The sequence below is a fragment of the Parus major genome, chromosome 17 (assembly GCF_001522545.3).
Source record: "Parus major isolate Abel chromosome 17, Parus_major1.1, whole genome shotgun sequence".
Lineage (NCBI taxonomy): Eukaryota > Metazoa > Chordata > Aves > Passeriformes > Paridae > Parus > Parus major.
Window position 1 is genome coordinate 8,290,844 of NC_031785.1, and position 21,700 is coordinate 8,312,543.

The window sequence follows — 21,700 nt, forward strand, 5'->3', positions numbered from 1 at the left end:
GAAGCTGGTGGGTTTCCAGCCAGGTGCTTTGGGATCTCAGTCTGGCTGTCAAGACTGAGCTCCTGCTGCCCCTGTGATGAGGAGGAGGAGGACGTGGTGAGCAGTTCCCCACCCTGGCACACTTTTTCTGGACAAGGCCTCCAAGGAAATGCAGGAAGGGCTCCTGCAGTTCTGGAAGTGAAATGAGCTAAAAGGCAATATCCCATCAAGGCCCAAGCTGGAGACCTGGGTTAAGCCCCATTATCCCTAGTCAGGAGCTCCCAACCATGCTGGAAGGCAGCACATCTGCTGCTCACACTGAGATGTATCATTTATTTGTTTCTAATTATGCACATTTAGCAGCAAATTACATGAAAGATTAAACACCACATTACGAGTGTGGTCTGATTAATTCTGCACCACGCTTCCAAGTCACTTAGCAATTACCTTCACTCATTTTTGATGCAGATAATTTTATTAAATCTGGTGGTACCAGAAATGAGTTAAGAGCTTTGGATTCCTGTTTTTAATGTGGTCTCTTCCCGAGGCTGGCAGCCTATATATAATTATTACATAATGCCACGTTGGATGCTTCTCATTTAAACAACAGCTTAAATAGCTGAGAGGCTCTGACACGAGCCAAGGCAAGCTGGCATCTCACAGGGTCCAGCAGATGCCACTTCCTTGGGCTCTGCTCCTGTAAATGTGAATTCTTCATCATGCTTGGGATACCTGTTGGAGACACAAGTTGCAAAACCTCCAGGTTTGAGTTTATTCTACAAATAATTGGCCTGAAGGGTAAGTCCTGCCCTAAACAGCACAGTGGTGGTGTCAGAGCAGCTCTGCTCCAGCCAGGTTGTGCCATTTCCAAAGGTGTCCTTTGCCCTTTTCACCACCAATCTTGTCCCCACCTTTGACCTATTTAGGGGGTGAGTGTGATTAAAACTCATTAAGATCTGTAGACACTTTGCTCCTCTTATTTAACACATTTGGGGCTTTCTCCAATCCAGGTGATGTATTAAAAGAATGAAGACATTCTAGCATGAAGAGCATTGAGTTTATGCAGAAAAACTGAGAGCAGAGGAAGCCTTTCCTCAGGGGTAAACTGAAGGATCTTTCTAGAGCAGTTAGAAATGCAGAATTAGGAAGTTTAATCTGATTTTCCCTTCTGTTTAATTATTGCATGTTTTTAGCAGTCATTTTCTCCCAGCTGTATCTCTGCCTGCTGATTTAATTTTTCATTTAATTCATGAGATTTGCTTCAATATATTCAATATTTCACTGGTCAAAGGTGTCACTGTTACTGGAATAAGACAACCTCCAATCCCTGAATTTTCACTCTGCTTTGAAAAATAGCCAAACTCATTGTTTAGTTTGGAAAGTTCTGTTTTCTCTCAGAGATCCTGAACAAGGATAGACCTGGAGAGATTTTCCATGGCTAAAAGGACAAAACTTCTGAAACAAAAGTAGTTTATAATGGAATAATCATGCTAATTTACCTCAAAATAGTCACTGAACAACAGAAGGTTGAGTCTCTCATGGGTCTCCTTCTATGCTTATCATTCAGAATTTACCAGAGCTCTTTCACTTTTTTATGGATGTTGGCTTCAGTGGGTTATTTCTCCTTCCCCTTTGTGGCACTGTCATGCTGATGGCTTTGAAATATGAGCCTTTTCTAAATTCTAAATTCTACACAAAGCAATTAATTAAAATTCCTTCCAAAACAGCCCTGGCAAGGCCCTGCCAGTGCTGCTTTCCAGCCAAGGTAGAATGGGAGGAGGCTACAATGAATCCAAGTTGTTTTATTTCCAGATTGTGTACAGTAGGATCTGTGAACCAGAAACCCTACAGCTTCCCCAAAACAGGAACATCATCTAAGAGCCAAAGGTGAAAACTGAACTGAAAAATTCAGGCTTAGCTGGGTGATATTTAATGCAGGACCTCAGGGGCTGCATAGGGCAAAAAGCACTCATGAATTGTTTAAATTGCAGCTCTTTGAAAGAGTCTGAGGCGTGAATGTGATCACAGGACCTCTCATAGGATTTAAGATAATCTAAAATTCCTATTGTTTTTATGAGTAATTCCAGCGGCGTGAGCCAGGCCCTTGGAATGGATGATGGATGCGTTCTGGGCTTGAGAACTCTGACCTGTGACAGCTCAGGAATCAATCCTGCATGAAATGCACTCAGGGTGTTCTTGGCTGTGTCTGTCCTCAGTCCCAGAGAGTTCCACTGCTCTGGAATGTGCAGTGCCAGCCCCAGATGGGACCCAGGTGGCATCCAGAGCCCTGAGCTGTGGCTGCTCACCCACTTCAAACACAAACTGCTGGTTTGCCCTGAAATGAGAAGGATTTAAGTCACAAAGGCAGGCACATCCAGAGGAAAATGTGCTTCTATGTGCTTTAAGAGCTCTAAATGCCTTCTGGGAGGTGTTTGAACCACTGTGGTGGCACTCAGTGGTGGCTTGGAGAGGAAAATACCTCAGCAAAAAGGCAGAGGCTCCTGGGGAGCTCAGGGCTCTCAGTGCCAGCCTCTCCATGTCCCAGCTTTCCATATTTAAACTGGAGGAGTGTGCTCTGTTTATCCATTATGATTACAAAAGCTTTTGGAGAAGAGGCTCTTCACCTCCCTGCAGCACATGTGGGTGTCATGAGGCTCCTCTTGATGGGCTGTGGACACCACTGAGTCCCTCCTGTGACAGAAAAAGTGTGTCTGTGTCACTTGTATCCCTACACTTCAACTCCTCTAATCAAACAACTTTTAAAACTTCCTTCCCAGTTGTTTTCTCTCTGCCCCTTTCTCCATGGAGTTTTTCCAGAGGATACCTCCTTGCTTTTTCCCTCTTTTTCACACTAATTTCACTCCCACAGACAGACAGATCATTCTGGTTAATGCTTATCTCCCTTTGTAATTTCCAAGGAGAGCTTTAATCTGAAAATCTGGCATAGGTGGGGTAGCAAAGGCTTTTTATTCAGTGCTTGCACGTTTTTCTGTTCATTAAAGGAAGGTGACTGAGCCTGGATCCAGTTTTGTGGGGGCCTTACAGCTGTGGGATTTCTTATCTAGAAAACTGCAGAGCAATTGCAGGATGTTTGTTCTTTATGACCTGGCCATGGAGGTAGAAGTGAAGTTGTTTGACTATAAATAAAAGGTAAGTCCTCAGCCTGGAACCTGGATGGATTCCTGCTTATCACTCTGAACTTTATCTGTTAGAACCACTGAGAAAAAGGCAACCAGCTTCCTTCTGTCCCCTCTGAAAGTTATGACCCTTTTTTCACCTCTTTGGGCAGCCAGTTTAAGACTTTGAAGAAAATTCCTGAATTATGAAAATTTCCCTTTGGAGTTTCACACCCTCAGGGCCTGCTCATTTCTGTGGTGTCTAATTGGGGTTGGAATAATTGCCACACTTCTTTGCACACACCTTCTCCAGGAGCCTTGGGGAACACAGTGGATACTCTGAATTACTCTAAATTTGACAGCCTTAAAATTCCCCCCCTTAGAAGGGATACAGTGTAAATAAGAGAGAAAAAAAAAATTGCATAAAAAAAGGTATCTTTGATCATTTCTGCTGAAAAGATTCAGGGCTAATGGTTTAGGACTGTTATGAATTTCTGCTCTCCACTGTGATTTAATGTAGTTTGACCTAGACTGAGTATCCCTGCTGATTCCTTCACCCTGTTGGAATTGAGGATGGAAAAAAAATGATTTTCTGCCGTTATGAATGTGTGGAAAGAGCGGTGAAAGATGATGAAGTCAGAGCTGTTCGTGTTTTGGCCTGACACGTCAAAACTTCCCCCGTCCCTTGCTTTGAGAACATTTCAGCTGAGCTCAGACTGAATGTTCTTCTGCTGGAGAAGATTCCCAGAGCCTGGGGAGTCCCGTGCCAGAGCCACCCCAGCACCCTGGCTTTGAGAGGTCGCACCCTTTGAGGCCTTGCCTTGTGAAAATGCCCTCTGGCAGATGGTGTCAACTGATGAGGAACAACTTGTGTTCCTTGCAGAAGGAACTCCCCATGCCTGGAGCCATGGAGGGGGAATGGTCCAGCTCAGACCAGATCCCTGCTGTGGCTCTTCTGCTCCTGGGGCAGTGATAACGTGGTGTCAGTGCTGGGCACTCCAGAATGCAGGGAACACATGGATCACACCTCACTGGAAACCCTGGAAACACCGAATTCCCTCAGTTAACAGATCACAGAAAACTGTTTTGGGGTTAGCGATTTACAAACCTCAAAATGCTCCTTGTTGTGTTCCCTGGAGAGGGCTTTGGCTTTTCTCCAGCCAAGTCTTCCTCCCTGTCAGAACCCAGCCCGCTGCTATTTTACCCAGATTTTAACAAGATGTGCTTGACTCCAATATGGTGCTGACAATATTTGATCCCCTCCTGCTGAAATGTTGGAAGTATCTCCTTGGACAGGAATTGTTTTCCTATTTTTCCCTTCTCTTTTTTTCCCCTGCCACTTTTATCTCTAATTTCCAAGTCATGACATGTAGAGGGTGTCTGAGCAAATCTAATCAGCCTTCTGCCTTCGTTAGGAAGGACAGCTGAGATAGTTTTTAACACCTCCATTCCTTCCTTGCTGCAATCTGTTTTGATTAAAATTGCACAGGGCTCTCATCTGCATATTTATCATTCCACATAGCCACAAATCATCTCACAACTCTGCCACTCCTGAATGTTCAGGAGAGACTGGAGTGCCACACCGGGACTTTAAAGTGTGCAGACATTAATTTAGTTCCTCACACCTGCTGCTTTCCAGCAAATACGACTTTGGGGAAGGGAAATATTCACGCATTACCTTTGCTTAGTATTCCCCAGGAGTCAGGATTCCTGGGGGGGTTTTCAAGATTGATTGAAAATTTCCTATTAAGAAACAAATTTCTAATTAAATGCAAAGGTCCTGAAAAAGTTCTGATGCTGGGAGGGGGGCAAGAGGAAGGGGGGGATGTCTAAACAAAGAAATAACTCTTTTTAATAACATTTTTTCAGCTTTTGACAGCCAGACTGTGACGTGCTTTCAGATCTTCAGATGAAAGGGCTGCAGTGGAAATGAAAATTATTCCTTGCCTTTTGGCAGTCCATCTTACCTCCACCACATATTATTAAGTGTATCACCAGGCAGTGACCAGGTTTTTAAGGAGTGTTTTCTAGAAATAGCCTTTTTCTGTTCTTTGGTTAAAATATAACTTTCAAAGTAAAAGTTCATAGAAGAAAATTTTTTATTACCTGAATCTCCTTTTGCCCCAGCTGGTACTGCAGAAATGCTACTATTTTCTTCTCAATTCATAATCTATACTTTTTATTCAGATATTTAAGATGTGTGAGGGGCCACCACACCTTTTCTTCTCATTCACATTCAGGTTGTGCCTGGGGGAGCAGGAGAGCAGGAGACAGCTCTCGCCCAAGGAGGGTGGGAAGGTGCCAGTGACCAGATGGGGAGAACAGGATCTCTAGATTTGTTGTCCTGCATGACAAGCAGAACATTTTGCAGACCATCCACATCATCCTGCCCACGATTTTTGTAGTCAGGGAGGCAGGAAGAACCGAGGGCACAGCTCATTAGGATGAGAGCTGTTCCCTATTAGACAAAAAGTATTTGTAACAATAAACACATTCTGGGTCATACAAACCTCTCAAAGTACCTGAGAGATGTCAGACATCACCCAGCTCTTCTAACAGACCACAAAGCCAAACTCATGCTGAGAAGGGTCATTTTTTTGCCAAACTTTGCTGCAAGACTTTTGGGTGCCCCTAAATAATCCAGCAGCTGATGTCTGCAAAGGAAATATCAGGAGGCTTTCTCCAAGAGGCAGGTTTAAAATACAATCCACACAAGCTGTTCTGAAGGGAAGATGAGAGAAAATGAAGGGACAACAGAGCCTGGCAGTCGCTGTGGCTTCATTTCTCTCCTGCTCCCGGGTGGTCGATTGTGGTCAGAGCTGTTGTTTGGATGTGTTTGAGGAATTGGGGTTGGAGGGAAGGATGTCCTCTTTGTTCTCCCAGCCAAGACCATGGCTAATGTATAAACAACTGGAGGAAGGTGTCTGGTTTTGTAGATGTCAGATCCAGGAGTGGAGCTCAGCTAACCATGCTGGGCCCTTGGCAGAAGGGATGGGAAACACCTGATGGGGATGGATTAGCTCAGACATCACAGGAGGTGTCAAAGCACAGGGGTCACAGTGCAGGCGTGGAATGCTGCTCCGAGACCACCACGATGTTTCTCCAGAAACTTCAAAAGGATGTCAGCCAAGGCACATTAATTCTTCCAGTATCATCTATGAGCTGGGTTTGGCTGCCTCTAATGCAGCAAGTGTCCACTCAGAGTCCTGGTGTGGCTTTCACCAGTAGTGAAGGTGACAGTGACAGTGGCTCTTGCCAGAGCAGGTTTCTCATTTTCCCAGGCAGTATTAATGAAATCACAGTTTGTATCATGATTAAGTGGTTTGTCAACTCACACTGGTCAGCAGAAAAAGTGCAGTTTCTTTGGTTTGGGCAAGGCCAGTATTCCTGTAGGCTGGTATTTACAGAAGCCATCAGCTTTCACTAAAATTCAGTGAGAATGAGTTGCAGAGCTGCCTCCAGTTTGTTCCATTTTCCACTGGTGATCCATCTGTCAAGCAGCTTGTCCCTTTAATGACTACTTGAGGGTTAGGCACCAGTTTTATGACCTTGTCCTGGGGTAAAAAGTGCATAACAGCACATGGAATTGCATAGGAAGCACTTTGCAAAGCCCAAGTGGGAGTTCTCAAGACTAAAATCCCACTTCAAATACAGTTCCAAACATGTTTCATGAACTGGCAACCCAGTTTAGGGGCTGAGTGAGAAATGAGACCTGGACCATGTCTGTCTCTGTTATTCTTTATTAACAACCTTGTAATCTCTTCTGGTGCAGGCAGGGCTTGCAGAAATATTTGAGCAAATGGGGTAAGTGTTAGAAATGCCTTAAAGCTGAATGGTTTTCTGTAACAAGGAAAAAAACCTTCCTTGCTGCTTGTTTACTTGTGATTATTCCCCAGTAAAAAGGGGTGAAGTTTGTCCTTTGTGAGCTCAAGGTTCCCTACAAAACCCACTAAACTTCAGTGTGAAGTGTCTGATGTGTTATTGTCATTCCCCCACAAAAAGCAGCTGTGATAGCACGGGAAAAACAATCCCTCCACTTTGGGGGAATCAGAAGGGTGGAAGAGGCTGGTCTCTCATCTGACAAATAAATTAGCATCAAAACTATGATGTTTAGAGAATAAATTGCTGTTTCCTCCATTAGTGGCATTTCATAGCTTGCAACCACTGAAAGCACAGTCGCTGATCTAACCATTAAACCAAGCTCTTCTGGGAGTGGGAAGGAAAACAAATGCTGAGATGACATTTATGAGGTGTGCTTATTCGGGCAGTCCATTACTGCTTTGGCTCCTCACTCTACGTGCTGAGGGGCTGATCCTGCATGGAAGTCAATGGATGTCTTTCCACTCCCCTGGCTCACTCCATTGAAAAGGAACATGCACAGACTGAGGAGGAAGAGGAAATATTGGAGCTAATTGAAAAGAGTGAGTTTAGGAGGAGCTGTAGAGGCCAGACAGGTGATTGTAACTTTACACAAGTTATTGTGTTATAGCTGAAGAAAGATCAGACAGTGGGAAATGCTGCCTGATGGAAAGGGATATTGGCTGCTAAAAAGGCATTTTTACACATGTGGTTTTATTGCTGTCTCTATGGCTGGAGTCTCTGCTTCTCTTGTATCTCACTACTTTTATACTAAAATATCCCTGTGATACAAACACTGACACCAGAACCTTCCACCTGCAGAGAGCTCCATTTATCTTCATGCTCTTGATAAATCATCATGCAGTGGAGCTTACTATGCAGCTACAAGCCCTGGAGTTCAGATTCCACAGCAGCCTTGGAGTATTTTAAAACACAGAAAAGGGATGGGATGAGCTTGGTGTTGATGCACCTTTTGACAATGACTCGAGTTTCTTACATGATCCAAACTTCAAGCAGTGGAGGGGTGAAGGAAATACAGAATTTAACATTGGTTAAATCATAACAGATCACATATTTATTTTATCTGCCTCTGTTTTCAGCTGAGCTGAGACTCAGCAGGCATCTTTGCCCCAGTCTTCTACTTGAGGGAGTTAAACTTTCTACAACCCACTGTATTTGCTCTAACCTGGGAACAACAGCAGCTTCCTTCATCTCTGGTGACATTTTCTTCAGAATCACACTGAATTTTGTTGGGTGGTGTGGCTGCTGTTAATCCCTGTTCCTTCTTTTTTTAGAGAACAAACACACCAGGAAAGAAAAGGATCTCCAGCTTGGTTTGGCCTGGCTCTCCAATTTCTGCAGCAGATTACAAAGGCCAGGCAGACCTAAGACTCTCTCGGCCTTGAAAGGGAACCAGGCACCACAATGGGACTCCCCAGCCGGGTCTTGGCCTGTGCCATCCTCGCTTTGCTGTCCCAGCACGTCACTGGGGGACTCATCAAGAGAATCATCCGGCAGAAGAGGGAGGCTGGGCTGAACGTGACCTTGCCAGAGGACAACCAGCCTGTGGTGTTCAACCATGTCTACAACATTAAGCTGCCCGTTGGCTCCCTGTGTTCCGTGGACCTGGACACGGCCAGCGGCGACGCCGACCTGAAGGCGGAAATTGAGCCCGTCAAGAATTACGAGGAGCACACGGTGAATGAGGGGAACCAGATTGTCTTCACTCACAGGATTAACATTCCCCGCCGGGCTTGTGGCTGTGCAGCTGCCCCAGACATTAAGGATCTGCTGAGCAGACTAGAGGAGCTGGAGGGGCTGGTCTCCTCCCTGCGGGAGCAGTGCGCCAGCGGGGCTGGATGCTGTCCTAATTCCCAGGCAGTAGAAGGTAAGGCAGGCTGGGGACGCTCTTGGGGGAAATTCTTGTGCTGCCTGTAGATGTTGTTTAGAGTGATATTCCAATCTGTTTCAAGAATGAGCACAAGTCAACCTGTTAAATTTGAAACGTAATCAAAACTGGGAATGTGTCTGGCCAGCGTGCAAAGTACATTCATTCACAGTTTCACGGCTTTGTGGATCTGTGGGTCAGGAGTCGGCCTGGGACCCTTTGTAGCTGTGGCACTGAGCATGGACAGCCCTTGGGCACGGTGATAATCTGTGTCAGGGTTAAGATTAAAACTCACACAGTCCAAGCTTTTGGCTCCACTTATTGTCCCCTTGAGGAAGCTGCCAATGTAACCATTTTCACTTCCAAGTTTTCTTTAGTAGAGACCAATAAAAATACAGCAGGACATAAGGCAATAGACAAGCACAAATAGTTATAGAAGAGGAAAAAATGTGTCTGGCTGGTTGATTTTTAAATTGAGGGAAGGGATTTGGTCATACAAGAAAAGAAACACAAGTCTTCTTCAGAGCAATGTGTCCCTCTGAGCTCAGAGCAGTCTCCCAGTTGCTGATACAGCAGATGACACAATGTGCTGCCTGACTTTTTTGTGTTCTGGGGTGAATGGATGAATGATGTTTCATGGTGCATGCCTTAATGAAGCAGTCAGGAAAGCTGTTCAGTCAGTGGAAGAGGATTTTGAGAAGGGAGGAGGAATCTAGCATGCTCAATTACCAAGTGGTTGGCAGGGGCTCTTCCCTGGAATTAGAGCGAATTAAAGCTTTCCTGGCAAAGTAAATCTAGCTGGAGAAAGCAAGAGAGATTCTCATTTAAAAACTTTGAAAACCGATGTCCTGTAGGGAACTGGGAAAATCAGTGCCCTTTTGGGTCATATGTGCCACGCTGGCCTAAGGCATCCTAGCGCCATGGGAGTAATGAGTTTTTGGGATGGTTGGTACAGGTCGCCTGGACACCACACCCTATTGCAGCGGGCACGGCAACTACAGCATCGAGATCTGCGGCTGCGTCTGTGAGCCTGGCTGGAAGGGCCCCAACTGCAGCCAGGCCTCATGTCCCTCCGACTGCAACGACCAGGGCAAGTGTGTGGACGGGCTGTGTGTGTGCTTCGAGGGCTACACGGGCCCGGACTGCAGCCAGGAGCTCTGCGGCCAGGGCTGCGGCCCCCACGGGCGCTGCGTGGGCGGGCAGTGCGTGTGCCACGAGGGCTTTGTGGGTGACGACTGCAGCGTGCCCCTGTGTCCCCACAACTGCCACGGCCGCGGGCGCTGCGTGGACAGCGAGTGCGTGTGCGACGAGGGCTACACCGGCGAGGACTGCAGCGAGCTCATCTGCCCCAACGACTGCTTCGACCGCGGGCGCTGCGTGAACGGCACGTGCTTCTGCGAGGAGGGGTTCACCGGGGAGGACTGCGGGGAGCTCACCTGCCCCAACGACTGCCACGGCAACGGGCGCTGTGAGAACGGGCTGTGCGTGTGCCACGAGGGCTTTGTGGGTGACGACTGCAGCGACAGGAGGTGCCCCAATGACTGCCACCACCGCGGGCGCTGCGTGGGCGGGCAGTGCGTGTGCCACGAGGGGTTCCTGGGCGAGGACTGCGGGGAGCTGCGGTGTCCCAACGACTGCAACAACCGCGGGCGCTGCGAGAACGGGCAGTGTGTGTGCCACGAGGGCTTCATTGGTGAGGACTGTGGGGAGCTGCGCTGCCCCCACGACTGCCACAACCGTGGGCGCTGTGAGAACGGGCAGTGCGTGTGCCACGAGGGCTTCACCGGGGACGACTGCGGCCAGCTGCGGTGTCCCAATGACTGCCACAGCCACGGGCTGTGCGTCAACGGGCAGTGCGTGTGCCACGAGGGCTACACGGGCGAGGACTGCGGGGAGCTGCGCTGCCCCCACGACTGCCACCACCGCGGGCGCTGCGTGGAGGGGCGCTGCGAGTGTGACAACGGCTTCACCGGGGAGCACTGCGGCGAGCTGGCCTGCCCCAACAACTGCCACGGGCGTGGGCGCTGCATCGACGGGCGCTGCGTGTGCCACGAGGGATTCGTGGGTGAGGACTGCCGGGAACGCTCCTGCCCCAACGACTGCAACAACGCCGGGCGCTGCGTGGATGGGCGCTGTGTCTGCGAGGATGGCTACATAGGGGACGACTGCTCCGATGGTAGGTGCTTCCCCTTGGGCTGTCCAACAGCCATGGACACTCCGTGAAGCTTTTCCAGAGAGCTGGCCCCTTGTTGCTGCTTTTCCAACATGGTCCAAACAGCAGGATCAGAGATGCAGCACCAGTAGCTCTTGGCATCCTGAAATATCAGAACTGAGTAGTGTAGCAGGTTCTGGTGACTTTTGGTGGTCACCAAGACAGCAGGCTTCTGATGGTACTGCATTGCCTTTGTCACCTCCACTTCTGCTCCTACCATGATGTCACCGGTGCTGTAGCCAGCACTGGCTGGGAGTTGTCACCATGACCCTTCAGTTTCTCATAGCACCTCTTGATGCCAGAAAAAAAAAGTGGAAAGAAGCTGTTCTAGCTAAGGAGAAAAAGGAAATGTTCCAGAGTCTTCTTACTACACATGTGTGGGCACATATATATACACATATATATTAGTATGTGTACGGATGTGTGTATATTAGATCTCACAGAAGCTTAAGAGGAAAATCATGGGATCAGCTGGAGTGGAAACTTAGCTATAAAGTCATGTGCTTGGTTCCCCAGGACCACTGACTCTATGGAAATTGATAGAAAATTTTGGCAGCCTGATAATGACAGGCAATACACCATAAATGAAGTAGTTTTCTTTAGTAGATCCCAGGGGAGAAATTGTGAAACTAAATTTTGGTAGAGTAATCAAAGAGTATTTTGGGGATGAAAACACTAAAAATGACAATGAATACCCTTTAAAAGAAATTCCCATCTTTCATCTCCTCCTTCTGGAAAGTGCCTAAGCCCCACTTTGTGATCTTGCACAGGCAGATCTATTGCAAGCATTTACTCAAATAATAACATTTTATTTTACTTTGGAAAATCTGTGCAAATCCCAGGACTTCTAGCTCTACAATCATGTGCTGCTGGCAGTTGAATTAAACATCTGAATCCCTCAGGACCCAGCTATAGCAGTCTTGTGCTGCAGCCATGAGAGGAGCAGCTGGAATGCAGTCAGCCAGAGGTTGTGTGCAAGTGTGAGAGCAGAATTGGCCCATGGCTTCTGGAAATGTCTGTAGTCTCCATCAGCTGAGCATTTCTTTCCTCAGCAGCTAATTTGTGGGACATGCCTTCCCCATTCCCTGCGTGTGAGATGAGCCTTAGGAACCGCTCCTGGGAAAATGTGAAACTGGGCAAATCATTATTCCCTGAACCTTGAGAACTTCTTATAAATTTGGTTTGGCCTTTTTATTTCCCCCCTCCATTCCCAGTGTCTCCTCCAACTGAGCTGACTGTGACCAACGTGACGGATAAAACTGTCAATCTGGAGTGGAAGCACGAGAACCTCGTCAACGAGTACCTCATCACCTACGTCCCCACCAGCAGTGGGGGCTTGGACATGCAGTTCACTGTGCCAGGAAACCACACAGCTGCCACCATCCACGAGCTGGAGCCAGGCGTGGAGTACTTTATCCGTGTCTTTGCAATCCTTAAAAACAAGAAGAGCATTCCAGTCAGCGCCAGGGTGGCCACATGTGAGTATAATATTCCCTGTATTCATCTTTTTCTCTGCTCTGTTTGCATCCCTCTTTTGGGATGTTGCTTATTTTGTATTTTCTATTTTCACTTTGTATGTGTTGACTCGCATCCCTTTTTTGGGGGTATTTATTCTGCATTTTCTATTTTCAGTTCAGACGTATTGATTTACATTCCTTTTTTGGGATATTATTTCTTTTGTATTTTCTACTTTCAGTTCAAGTGTTGGCCTGGAAAAAACAGCCTTCTGCACTTCCATTTTCTCCTTTCTTCCAGTACCAGGGACTGTGTTAGAAGCACAGCTCACAAGCTCTTCTGCTCTCAATGTCTCCCAATATAGGGGTCTTTGTGAATTAAGAACTGTGGCCTCTTTATTAAAATGCACATTTCTTTATTATATTTGTGCATTTCATTATTATAAAGTTCATTTTAAAAATTCTGGTAATTCTTCCTGGGAAAAAAGTAAAAAATGAAAAAAGAACATGAAAAAGAGCAATAAGAAATCACTTGAATTTAAACCATTTTAGCTATAATGGAGGTTATATTTGTTTTATGTGTTTTAATACATCTTACCTTTTATCTGCCTGTCTGTCCTTCTGTTGTTCATCTTCCTTTTTGTTTTGTGTACATCACTGTCATATCTAAACATCCCGATATCAAAAGATGCTCTTTGACTTCTGAGCTCATTTCTGGACAGGATTCTGCTCTCCTGACTTCCCAAGTCAACACCAGGCTTCTTTCAAGAAGGCACCAAAAAAAGAGATTTCAATGGTAAAATTCATTTTATTCTAAGTTGACATATAAACCAGCTCAGGAAAGTCTCTCCAAAACCACAATAACTGGATCTGAGGAGAGTTTAACCACAAGAGTTTAACCACCTCAGCTGCAGATCCCCACCTGGCAGATTTTCCTAAAGGAGGAAAGATGTCCCAGTCCAGTACCCTATTTATGGGAATTTGCCACTCATGTGAGAATATCCCTTTCTTCTGCCACAGATCTGCCTGCTCCAGAAGGTCTGAGATTCAAATCTGTTCGGGAAACATCCGTCCAGGTGGAGTGGGACCCTCTGAACTTTTCTTTTGATGGCTGGGAGCTGGTCTTCCATAATATGGTGAGGAAGCAGTTTCACATATAGAGTGAGAAATCCTGGATTTTAATGTTTGTACTCACTGATTTGTCCCATGAATTCCAGAAAAAGGATGATAATGGGGACATAACCAGCAGCTTGAAAAGGCCAGAGACATCCTACATGCAGCCAGGTTTGGCACCTGGGCAACAGTACAATGTGTCCATCCACATAGTGAAGAACAACACCAGAGGACCAGGACTGTCCAAAGTCATCACCACAAGTAAGCACAGCCTCTGTTTGGTCTGGTTTTAGTTGGCCACCAAGAAAACTTCTGCTATTTGGGGGTTCTGAAACAAGAGAAATTCAAGTTCTACACTGTGAGTTAATGGAGTGAGGTGGGGGGGAAGGAAACAGTGGAGTTGCTAATGAATACATGAGGAAAAAATAATTCCTTTCCACATTTCCTGTTTGAAGCAGAAAGGGAATTAATGTCCAGCTAGAAGGTAGCAGGCAGTATTCACTTTTCTTCTTTTTTCAAGGTGTACATCAGCAGGAGCTAGAATTCCTTACTAGAATTCGTTTCATCCTGGTGATATTTGCATGAAGGGTGTGTGAAGGTGGGGCAGCTCTTAGGGTTCCTGCTTTTCTTTCTTTTGGCAGCTTCTGGTTTGAAGGAGATTTGATGGATTTGCTTCTGATGGATTGATTCCATTTGGAGTCTAAAACCATAGGATCCAAAGGAAGAGCGTAAATTGGGATACTAATTTTAACTTTGTTCTGAATCACCAGTTCAAGGCATAAGAATATGGGGATTTTTCATGGCCAGGTTTATTTTAAAAGCCCCTTTTCCCCTCTCTTTTGCTCGGTAACAGAGCTCGATGCCCCCAGCCAGGTGGAGGCCAAAGACATCACCGACACCACGGCTCTCGTCACCTGGTCCAAACCCTTGGCTGAAGTTGAAGGTGTAGAGCTCACTTATGGCCCCAAGGACATTCCAGGGGACAGGACAACCATTGACCTCTCTGAAGATGAGAACCAATATTTCATTGGCAACCTGAGGCCGCACACAGAGTATGAGGTGACGCTCGTCTCTCGTCGAGGGGACATGGAAAGCGACCCTGTGAAGGAAGTTTTTGTCACAGGTGAGGGGCTGGGAAGGTGACACAGGCACCACCCACCCATCCTCCTGTGCTGTGTCTGTTGTCAGTTAATGACCAACACAAAATCAGCCCAATTTTAGAGGTACATGAAAGTGGAGAATAATTTCCCGAGCCTTTTATGTCTTGTTGGCTCACCAAAATATTTAGAAACCCCCCAAGAATCTGATTTTAAAAATGGGAATTAGGTTATTGTGTCTCTTACCCTAAATCCCTACTTCAAAAAGCAAATTCCTCTGGGTCATTTGTCTGTCTGATGAGCTAAATATCTTCCATAGTTCCTATTCCATCTTATTTCTCTTTCCCTAATTAGTTTAGAAGCAGAGAACTGGGTTTTTTTTCCTTCTTCAGTTCTACAAATATTTCCTGCCATTCTTTTATAAATTTACTTTGCTCCTCAGTGATTCTGGGAATGTTTTTGGCAAGTGTGGGTCCTTTAGCAGGTTATCAAGGCTTGATGCATAAGAGAGCTGCGAATTAGATCCCTTTTCATCCTAAAATACAGTTGTTATTTTGGAGCAGGATTTGAGGCTACTGTAGGTGTGAGAACTCAAAGATCATTGAATTTCTATATAATATTCACCTTTTTTTGAGACTTAGAGTTCCTTCCAGCCATGAATGAAAGATGTTACTGAACAGAAATTCTAGAAATGACCAGTTCTCTGCTCTTTTTTCCTTTTGAAAACTGAGGTATTTCTAAAGGAAATACAGTACTTTCATCCAGATATGTTTTTCCACAAACGTGTTTTGTAATAAAAATTAATTGTTAGGAGTGAAAATGTTATTTTTGTCTCAGGAAATAGAAGTTAAATTTCTTGAACTGAAACCAGTGAGCTCTACTTTTTCATGCTAGAAGAACTCTGGTTTTTGTAGTTAAGACATAACAGGATCATGAGAGGAAATTTTATGGGTCATTTCACCTCCTAAAAAGCACTGTCCCAAGAGACTGCTGCCAGCAGAGAAATCCTCCTAATTATTTATTTATTGCTTGGTTGATTCCAGACCTGGATGCTCCCAGGAACCTGAAGAGGGTGTCCCAGACTGACAACAGCATCACCCTGGAGTGGAAGAACAGCCACGCCAATGTCGATAATTACCGAATTAAGTTTGCCCCCATCTCTGGTGGGGACCACGTGGAGATTGCGGTGCCCAAGGGCAGCCAGGCCACAACCAGAGCTACACTCACAGGTAGGGGAATGGAGAGATATTTTTGTCACCCCAGGGAACAGGACATGGAGATAAAATGTCCCTGTGGTCACTATACCTTAGAGGTACAAACAGATTTTGAGCAATCTCAGGCATATTTTTTTGAGAAAAGAGGTTACAAATTTGAAATTAGATGTTAGGAAGGAATTGTTGCCTGTGAAGGTGGGCAGGCCCTGGCACAGGGTGCCCAGAGCAGCTGGGGCTGCCCCTGGATCCCTGGCAGTGCCCAAGGCCAGGCTGGATGGGGTTTGGAGCAACCTGGTGTCCCTGCTCATGGCAGGTGATGGAACAAGATGATCTTTAATGTCCCTTTCAACTCAAACTATTCCATGATTGTATGATTTTGAGTAGACCAAATTGAGTTAAAAGCCATGTGAGCTGGATTTCCACGCCTGCAGGTGGACAACCAGCCAGCAGAAGCTGTGTAACCATTTCACTTCCACATCCCTGAATCCAACCAGTCAGTTCCCCGAATTCTAAGCAGCTTTGTGGAAGTGGCTTCACATCCCAAGCTCCAAAGGCATTTTCATGTCAGGGTGGGATTCACTGGTGCCAGTCTGCAGCTTTTCAGCTGGAGTGTCAACAGAAATCTCAATTCTCTGCATAGAGGAAAGCAGATCTCTTGCTTTGCATCCATTCAGCCTTCCTTATTCCAACAAATGCCTGCAGGCATATTCCATGGACAGGAACTGATATTTCTCCTCCTCATCTCATAGGTTTGAGGCCTGGAACTGAATATGGCATTGGAGTGACAGCAGTGAGGAACGACAGGGAAAGTGCTCCTGCCACCATCAACGCTGGCACTGGTGAGTGTCCTGGTCCCATCTGAGCTCTGGAGGAGGCAGCAACTCAGGTGGAACCACTCTTTCATTTCTAAGAGATGCCAGAAGAGATAGTTTAGAAAGATCTTGATTTCATTTTGCTACATTTCCCCTCAAGGAAAAGAAAAAAATTCCCACAAAGATCATGACCTCTGAATCTGACTTCTTTTTGCTGTTCTTCTTAATGTTCTGGGAGTTTTGTCTCCAGGTGAGCTCCTTAATGATAATTGTGTTCCACTGATCACTCTGGCCATCCTCTATCTGTGGAATGGTGGTAGCCAAAATGTTAATGTGACAAAGAGTGGTTGCAGTACTCCTGTCTGACCTGGCAATCTGGAATTTCTCACACAATACCCCCTTTTCCCAGGTGAATTATCTGAAGGCTTTACTTTTGCCTCTCAAGTGTAAGTGGGGGAAATTTGTTCTGGTTTTGTCTGTAAAGGAGATCATCACCATCATCCTCTACCCATTTCAAAAGGCGCCAAAGGTGGGCAGACCCTGAGCTGCTGCTTCAGTGGAGATGTTCCTCTACAGATGCCTGAAAAAACCATCTCAGGGGAGTTCAGAGACACCCCAACTTTGCTTTTGTTTGTAGATCTTGATAACCCCAAGGACCTGGAAGTCAGTGAGCCCACAGAGACCACCTTGTCCCTTCGCTGGAGAAGGCCGGTGGCCAAGTTCGACCGCTACCGCCTGGTTTACAGCGGAGCGTCGGGGAAGAAGAGCGAGGTGGAGATCCCTGTGGACAGCACCTCCTTCCTGCTGCGGGGGCTGGATCCAGGCACCGAGTACACCATCAGCCTGCTGGCAGAGAAGGGCAGGCACAAAAGCAAACCCACCACTGTCAAGGGTTCCACGGGTGAGTAACAGCTTTTGATGGGTGAGGACTAGCCCAGGGATAACCTGATTTCCTAAAGCATATCTGGGGAATGTCCTGCAGAGCACACAGCTCTGCCAGCATGGGAGAGTGAAGGGTGGCTCTGTATCCTCCCTGCTGTGTTCACCTCCATATTCCCAATGAGCTCATCCTCTGAGAGCCTCACAAAGAACTCATCCACTGGTCCTGCATGGATGTAGAGCTCATTATTTGTTTTAGACATGGGTATTGTTGTGCATCATGTCTTCTAACATGTTTTGCTTCCTACAGCCAAAAAGCTAAGAGGAAGAGCAACCAGAACGTGTTTAACATTGTTTGTTCCTGCCTAATTGATTCTCTTCACTGCAGGCCATCATCCCTCAGCAGGGCCTGTGGGGCTCTGATGTTGTCCTATTTCAGTTTTATCATCCAAAAGTGGGAGAGGGTCCTGCCCCAATCTGATTCCAGCCACCATTTCCACTGGGTACTGTGACATATTTCTGTTTCTGCCATCTCCATTTGTGCAAACCTCTCCCACTGACCAGTATCAGATGACTTAGTGAACAAGTTTTTATCCTTTGTGAAACATTTTGAGCCAAAGTTTGTTGCACAGAGAATTATATCTCAGTACAGAACAAAAATAAGTCCTGAATCTTTAGGTTTCTCAGCCTAAATCCTGTGAGGCAAAGCCTTTACTGCTCTAAGCAAGCAGAGATGATGAAATCAGAATCAGCTGGGCTATTGTCCCTAGCAGATACCAGGGTGTTTATCCTTTTCTCCCCAAAGACCATCTGTGAGGTGAGCACGTGCCAGACGTTGTGGATTTTACAAATTAATAACTACACAGCTTAAATGATCGAAGATGGGTTCATATTCCCTGGCAGTGTTCAGGCCAGCACAACCTCTGAATGTTTTATAGAGACAGAAATCCATCAGAGAGTGACACGGTCTGGAAACCATCAGTCCTGAATGAGTTGTTTGATGCCTAAGCCAGGCCTGTGTCCAGTGCAGGGAAAAATTGGGAAGCCTTGAGGCACATACAGAAAAAAAGAAGCTGTAGGATTCTGTGGCAGCAGTGAGCAGGCTTCAATTTTCCAGCTTTCTCTGCTGGAAGACTCAGAGGTTTCAAGGAAGACTTCAGAGATGGTGAAGAGGCAGAAACAATGTGCTGTGGAATTTCACAGCCTGGTCTTTCCAGCACCAGCTCCCAAAGCTTCACAAGGTGGCTTATTTTTCCTAGTTTGCCTTTTATTTTATTTTGTTTTCCTTCATCTGGCCGCTGTATTTGTTTTAGGTCTTTACTCAGAGCACCAGTAAACAAAGAGGGCTCTGCAGAGGGCTCCTGGGAGCAGCAGTTGACATAACCTGGCTCTGTGACCTCTCTCCTGCATGGGAATGGACAAATCCAAACACAGAGCACAGGGAGCAGAAATTCTCTGCAAGCCTGGGCTGTACAAGACAAGTGGTCTCTTCAGTTTGCTTTTCCATCTACCCTCAAGACACTCCTCTTTATCCATGTTCCAGCACTTGGGAGGCCCCAAGTCCTCAAGCTAAAGCCAAACAATCTTGTTTTGCCCTCTCTTGCAGGGACAAGCTGAAATATTCAGAGCTCATGAACCTCTAGCAAAGGACACATCACAAAATCTTCCACAGCACAGGATGGAAGCCACTGTTGCTTCTGTCTCTTCTTCACAGGGATGAAGTGCAGCTCAAGTCTTTTTTAACTGATCTCTCTGATCCTGCACTCAAGGGATGGCAAAGATTACAGAGTGAAATTTTCTAAATCTTGCTGAAAAGGAAAAACTGAATATTTCACATTTCCATTTGCTTGTCTGTCTCTTGTAGCTCCATGTAGTGTAATCCTAATTACAAATCCTAATCCTAATACAAGCAAGCATTGAGTCCTGACCTAGAGGAGCTCCCTGAAATGAGTTTTTTTTGCTCCAGAGGCTTCAGGAATGCAGAATTCCATGAGGGACCTTGTGGTCCTGAGGGGAAAGACCACACAGCTTTAGTGTCTTGTGGTGTGTGAATACAGGAACCTGCAGCAGTTTAGTGCTGGAGCACATGAAGTGTCACAGCAGAGCCCTTCCTGCCCAGAGAACCCCTGGGAGCTGGGATTGAGCCTCCAAGCCAACACTTCCTATAAGATCAAGGTGTGTGGATTGGCTGGAGAGCAGCTGGCAGCTGTGGCTACAACAGGAAAATCCTTTCTGTTATTAGTGAAGGAATGACCAGGGTCCCACCCAGCACTGCACAAAGGTTTGACTCAGAAATTAAAGAAAATGATCCATTTTACTCCTTGGAGGGACCTTGCCTTGAGCATGTCCCAGCAGATCTCAGCTCATCTGTAGGGTGAGCACGTAGCCCAGCTCTGAGCAGCTCAGAACTCAGACTGCAGCTTTGTTCCCTCCTGCTTGGCTTCTGGAAGCCTGCCTGCAGAGCACAATGTGGGGCCTGGAGCAGGATGGATGGCAATGCATCAGGCATGAGAGGCCTGGGGAGATAAATGAGCCAGCACTAGAGAAACCCAGAGCCAAGCTCAAATTCCTCTGCTGAAGGACCCAGATTGTGCAGCAACTGTTGATGAATCGTGGATGTGATGCTGTCTTGCCTCTGGAAGTGAGTTTGTACAGCAGAGCATGGCTTGGAGAAGTGACTTTTCCATTCTGCTGAATGTTTTTCAGAAGATTTATGCTGTTTACCAAAGGCCCTTGTCCGTGTTGTGCGTCAGTCCCTCTTCCTCTCCTGGCTGCTCGAGGCTCAGATTGCGCCACCCTCTTTTATACAAACTCAAAGGAACATTAGCAAGAGTGATTAGGTGAGCCAGTTCCATGGGAAAGTGCAGTGCTGACCACTGGGAAACTCAATTTGCCAGGGAGGATTGTCCATTGCTTCAGCTGAACCCCCCTTGGAGAGCACCTGAGCTCAGGATGGGGATTTTTAGTGGTAGCTACTCCAGTATTTCTGGCTTGTGATGTGCTGCAGTGGTTTCTTCATGAAATTAAGAGGTGCACATGCACTGCAAGCACAGTTTAACCAGATTAAGAGAAGGGAAAAAGGGGTTTAGCCAAAGGGTACTAAAAAGAAAACCTTGCAGGGTCATCATGTCTCAGATGAGAGATTGGAAAAGTGGCTGAGAGCCCCTCTTGGGGAATAATATAAAATCCCAGATTCAGAAGCAAGAAGTAATACAGAATACTCTATCCCAATAAGCCAGGGAAATGTCCTGGCAGCACATGAGCATCCTTTTTAGTAAAATCACCAGAGAAACATTCCAGTGGAATTCCTCAAAAGGCCAACACCACACCACAGACACATTCAGGCCAGGCCCAGCCTGTACCAAGAGATATGGAGCTATTTCCTAAGCTGACAGTAAGAAGTATCCCAGCCTGGGAAGGAGTGTGTGTTTATTATCCATCCAGTTTCCCTTTTACACATCTTTAATCTCTGTTCATTCATCTCAGCACTGTGAATCATTCTCTGGCTGTCACCCACCCACCTAAAGCTCCCAGAGCTCTCTTTTTTCCCTGCCCATCTATTCCCCTTGTTAAATCAAGTGTTTGAGTTCCACTGCTCTTGTTATTCTACAGTTTGATTGTTTTCCAGATTTTCCATTAGCTGTTACAGCATTCTGCCTGCTAAACAAAGAACACTGATACTGTCTGTGCTATCAGAGTATTTTCCATGTATTCATATCATTTTCATTTTGTGTCTCCTGTTTGTTTGTACACAAAGCCACAAATTCCCCTGAAACACATGAATTTATTGTGGGATATATGTGTGGTTAATATCTGTGGTAGAAACCACTCTTTCTTACCCACAAATAATTTGTGGAGTAATTAACTCCAAGGTAATATTCAGAATTACATTCCCTATGTTCCATGTCTGTACATGGCAACCTCCATGTAGCTTCCAAAGCTGGCACAGTAAAATAAATCCACTTGTGAATGCAGCGGATTTCTGGATTCAGATTTCACACAGGTGGTTGGTCCCTCAGGTTTTTATAATGTACTTGTACTGCTGCTGCATTTTCCATCCAGATTGGAGTAACCAAAT

At 46.1% G+C, this 21,700-nt stretch overlaps 1 protein-coding gene across 4 annotated transcripts in view; it reads left to right on the forward strand.

Annotated features, from left to right (window-relative positions):
* Positions 1 to 21,700, forward strand: part of TNC (tenascin C) — a 64,607-nt gene that overhangs the window by 14,126 nt on the left and 28,781 nt on the right. For all 4 annotated transcript variants that reach the window (XM_019008471.2, XM_015645264.2, XM_019008472.2 and 1 more), the window contains exons 2-10: positions 8,249 to 8,841; positions 9,797 to 11,017; positions 12,268 to 12,531; positions 13,528 to 13,643; positions 13,725 to 13,881; positions 14,474 to 14,743; positions 15,761 to 15,946; positions 16,681 to 16,770; positions 17,381 to 17,644. In XM_019008471.2, coding sequence (XP_018864016.1) covers positions 8,379 to 8,841; positions 9,797 to 11,017; positions 12,268 to 12,531; positions 13,528 to 13,643; positions 13,725 to 13,881; positions 14,474 to 14,743; positions 15,761 to 15,946; positions 16,681 to 16,770; positions 17,381 to 17,644 — 3,031 coding nt within the window. In that variant the 5' untranslated portion in view covers positions 8,249 to 8,378. The remainder of the gene's footprint in view (positions 1 to 8,248; positions 8,842 to 9,796; positions 11,018 to 12,267; positions 12,532 to 13,527; positions 13,644 to 13,724; positions 13,882 to 14,473; positions 14,744 to 15,760; positions 15,947 to 16,680; positions 16,771 to 17,380; positions 17,645 to 21,700) is intronic.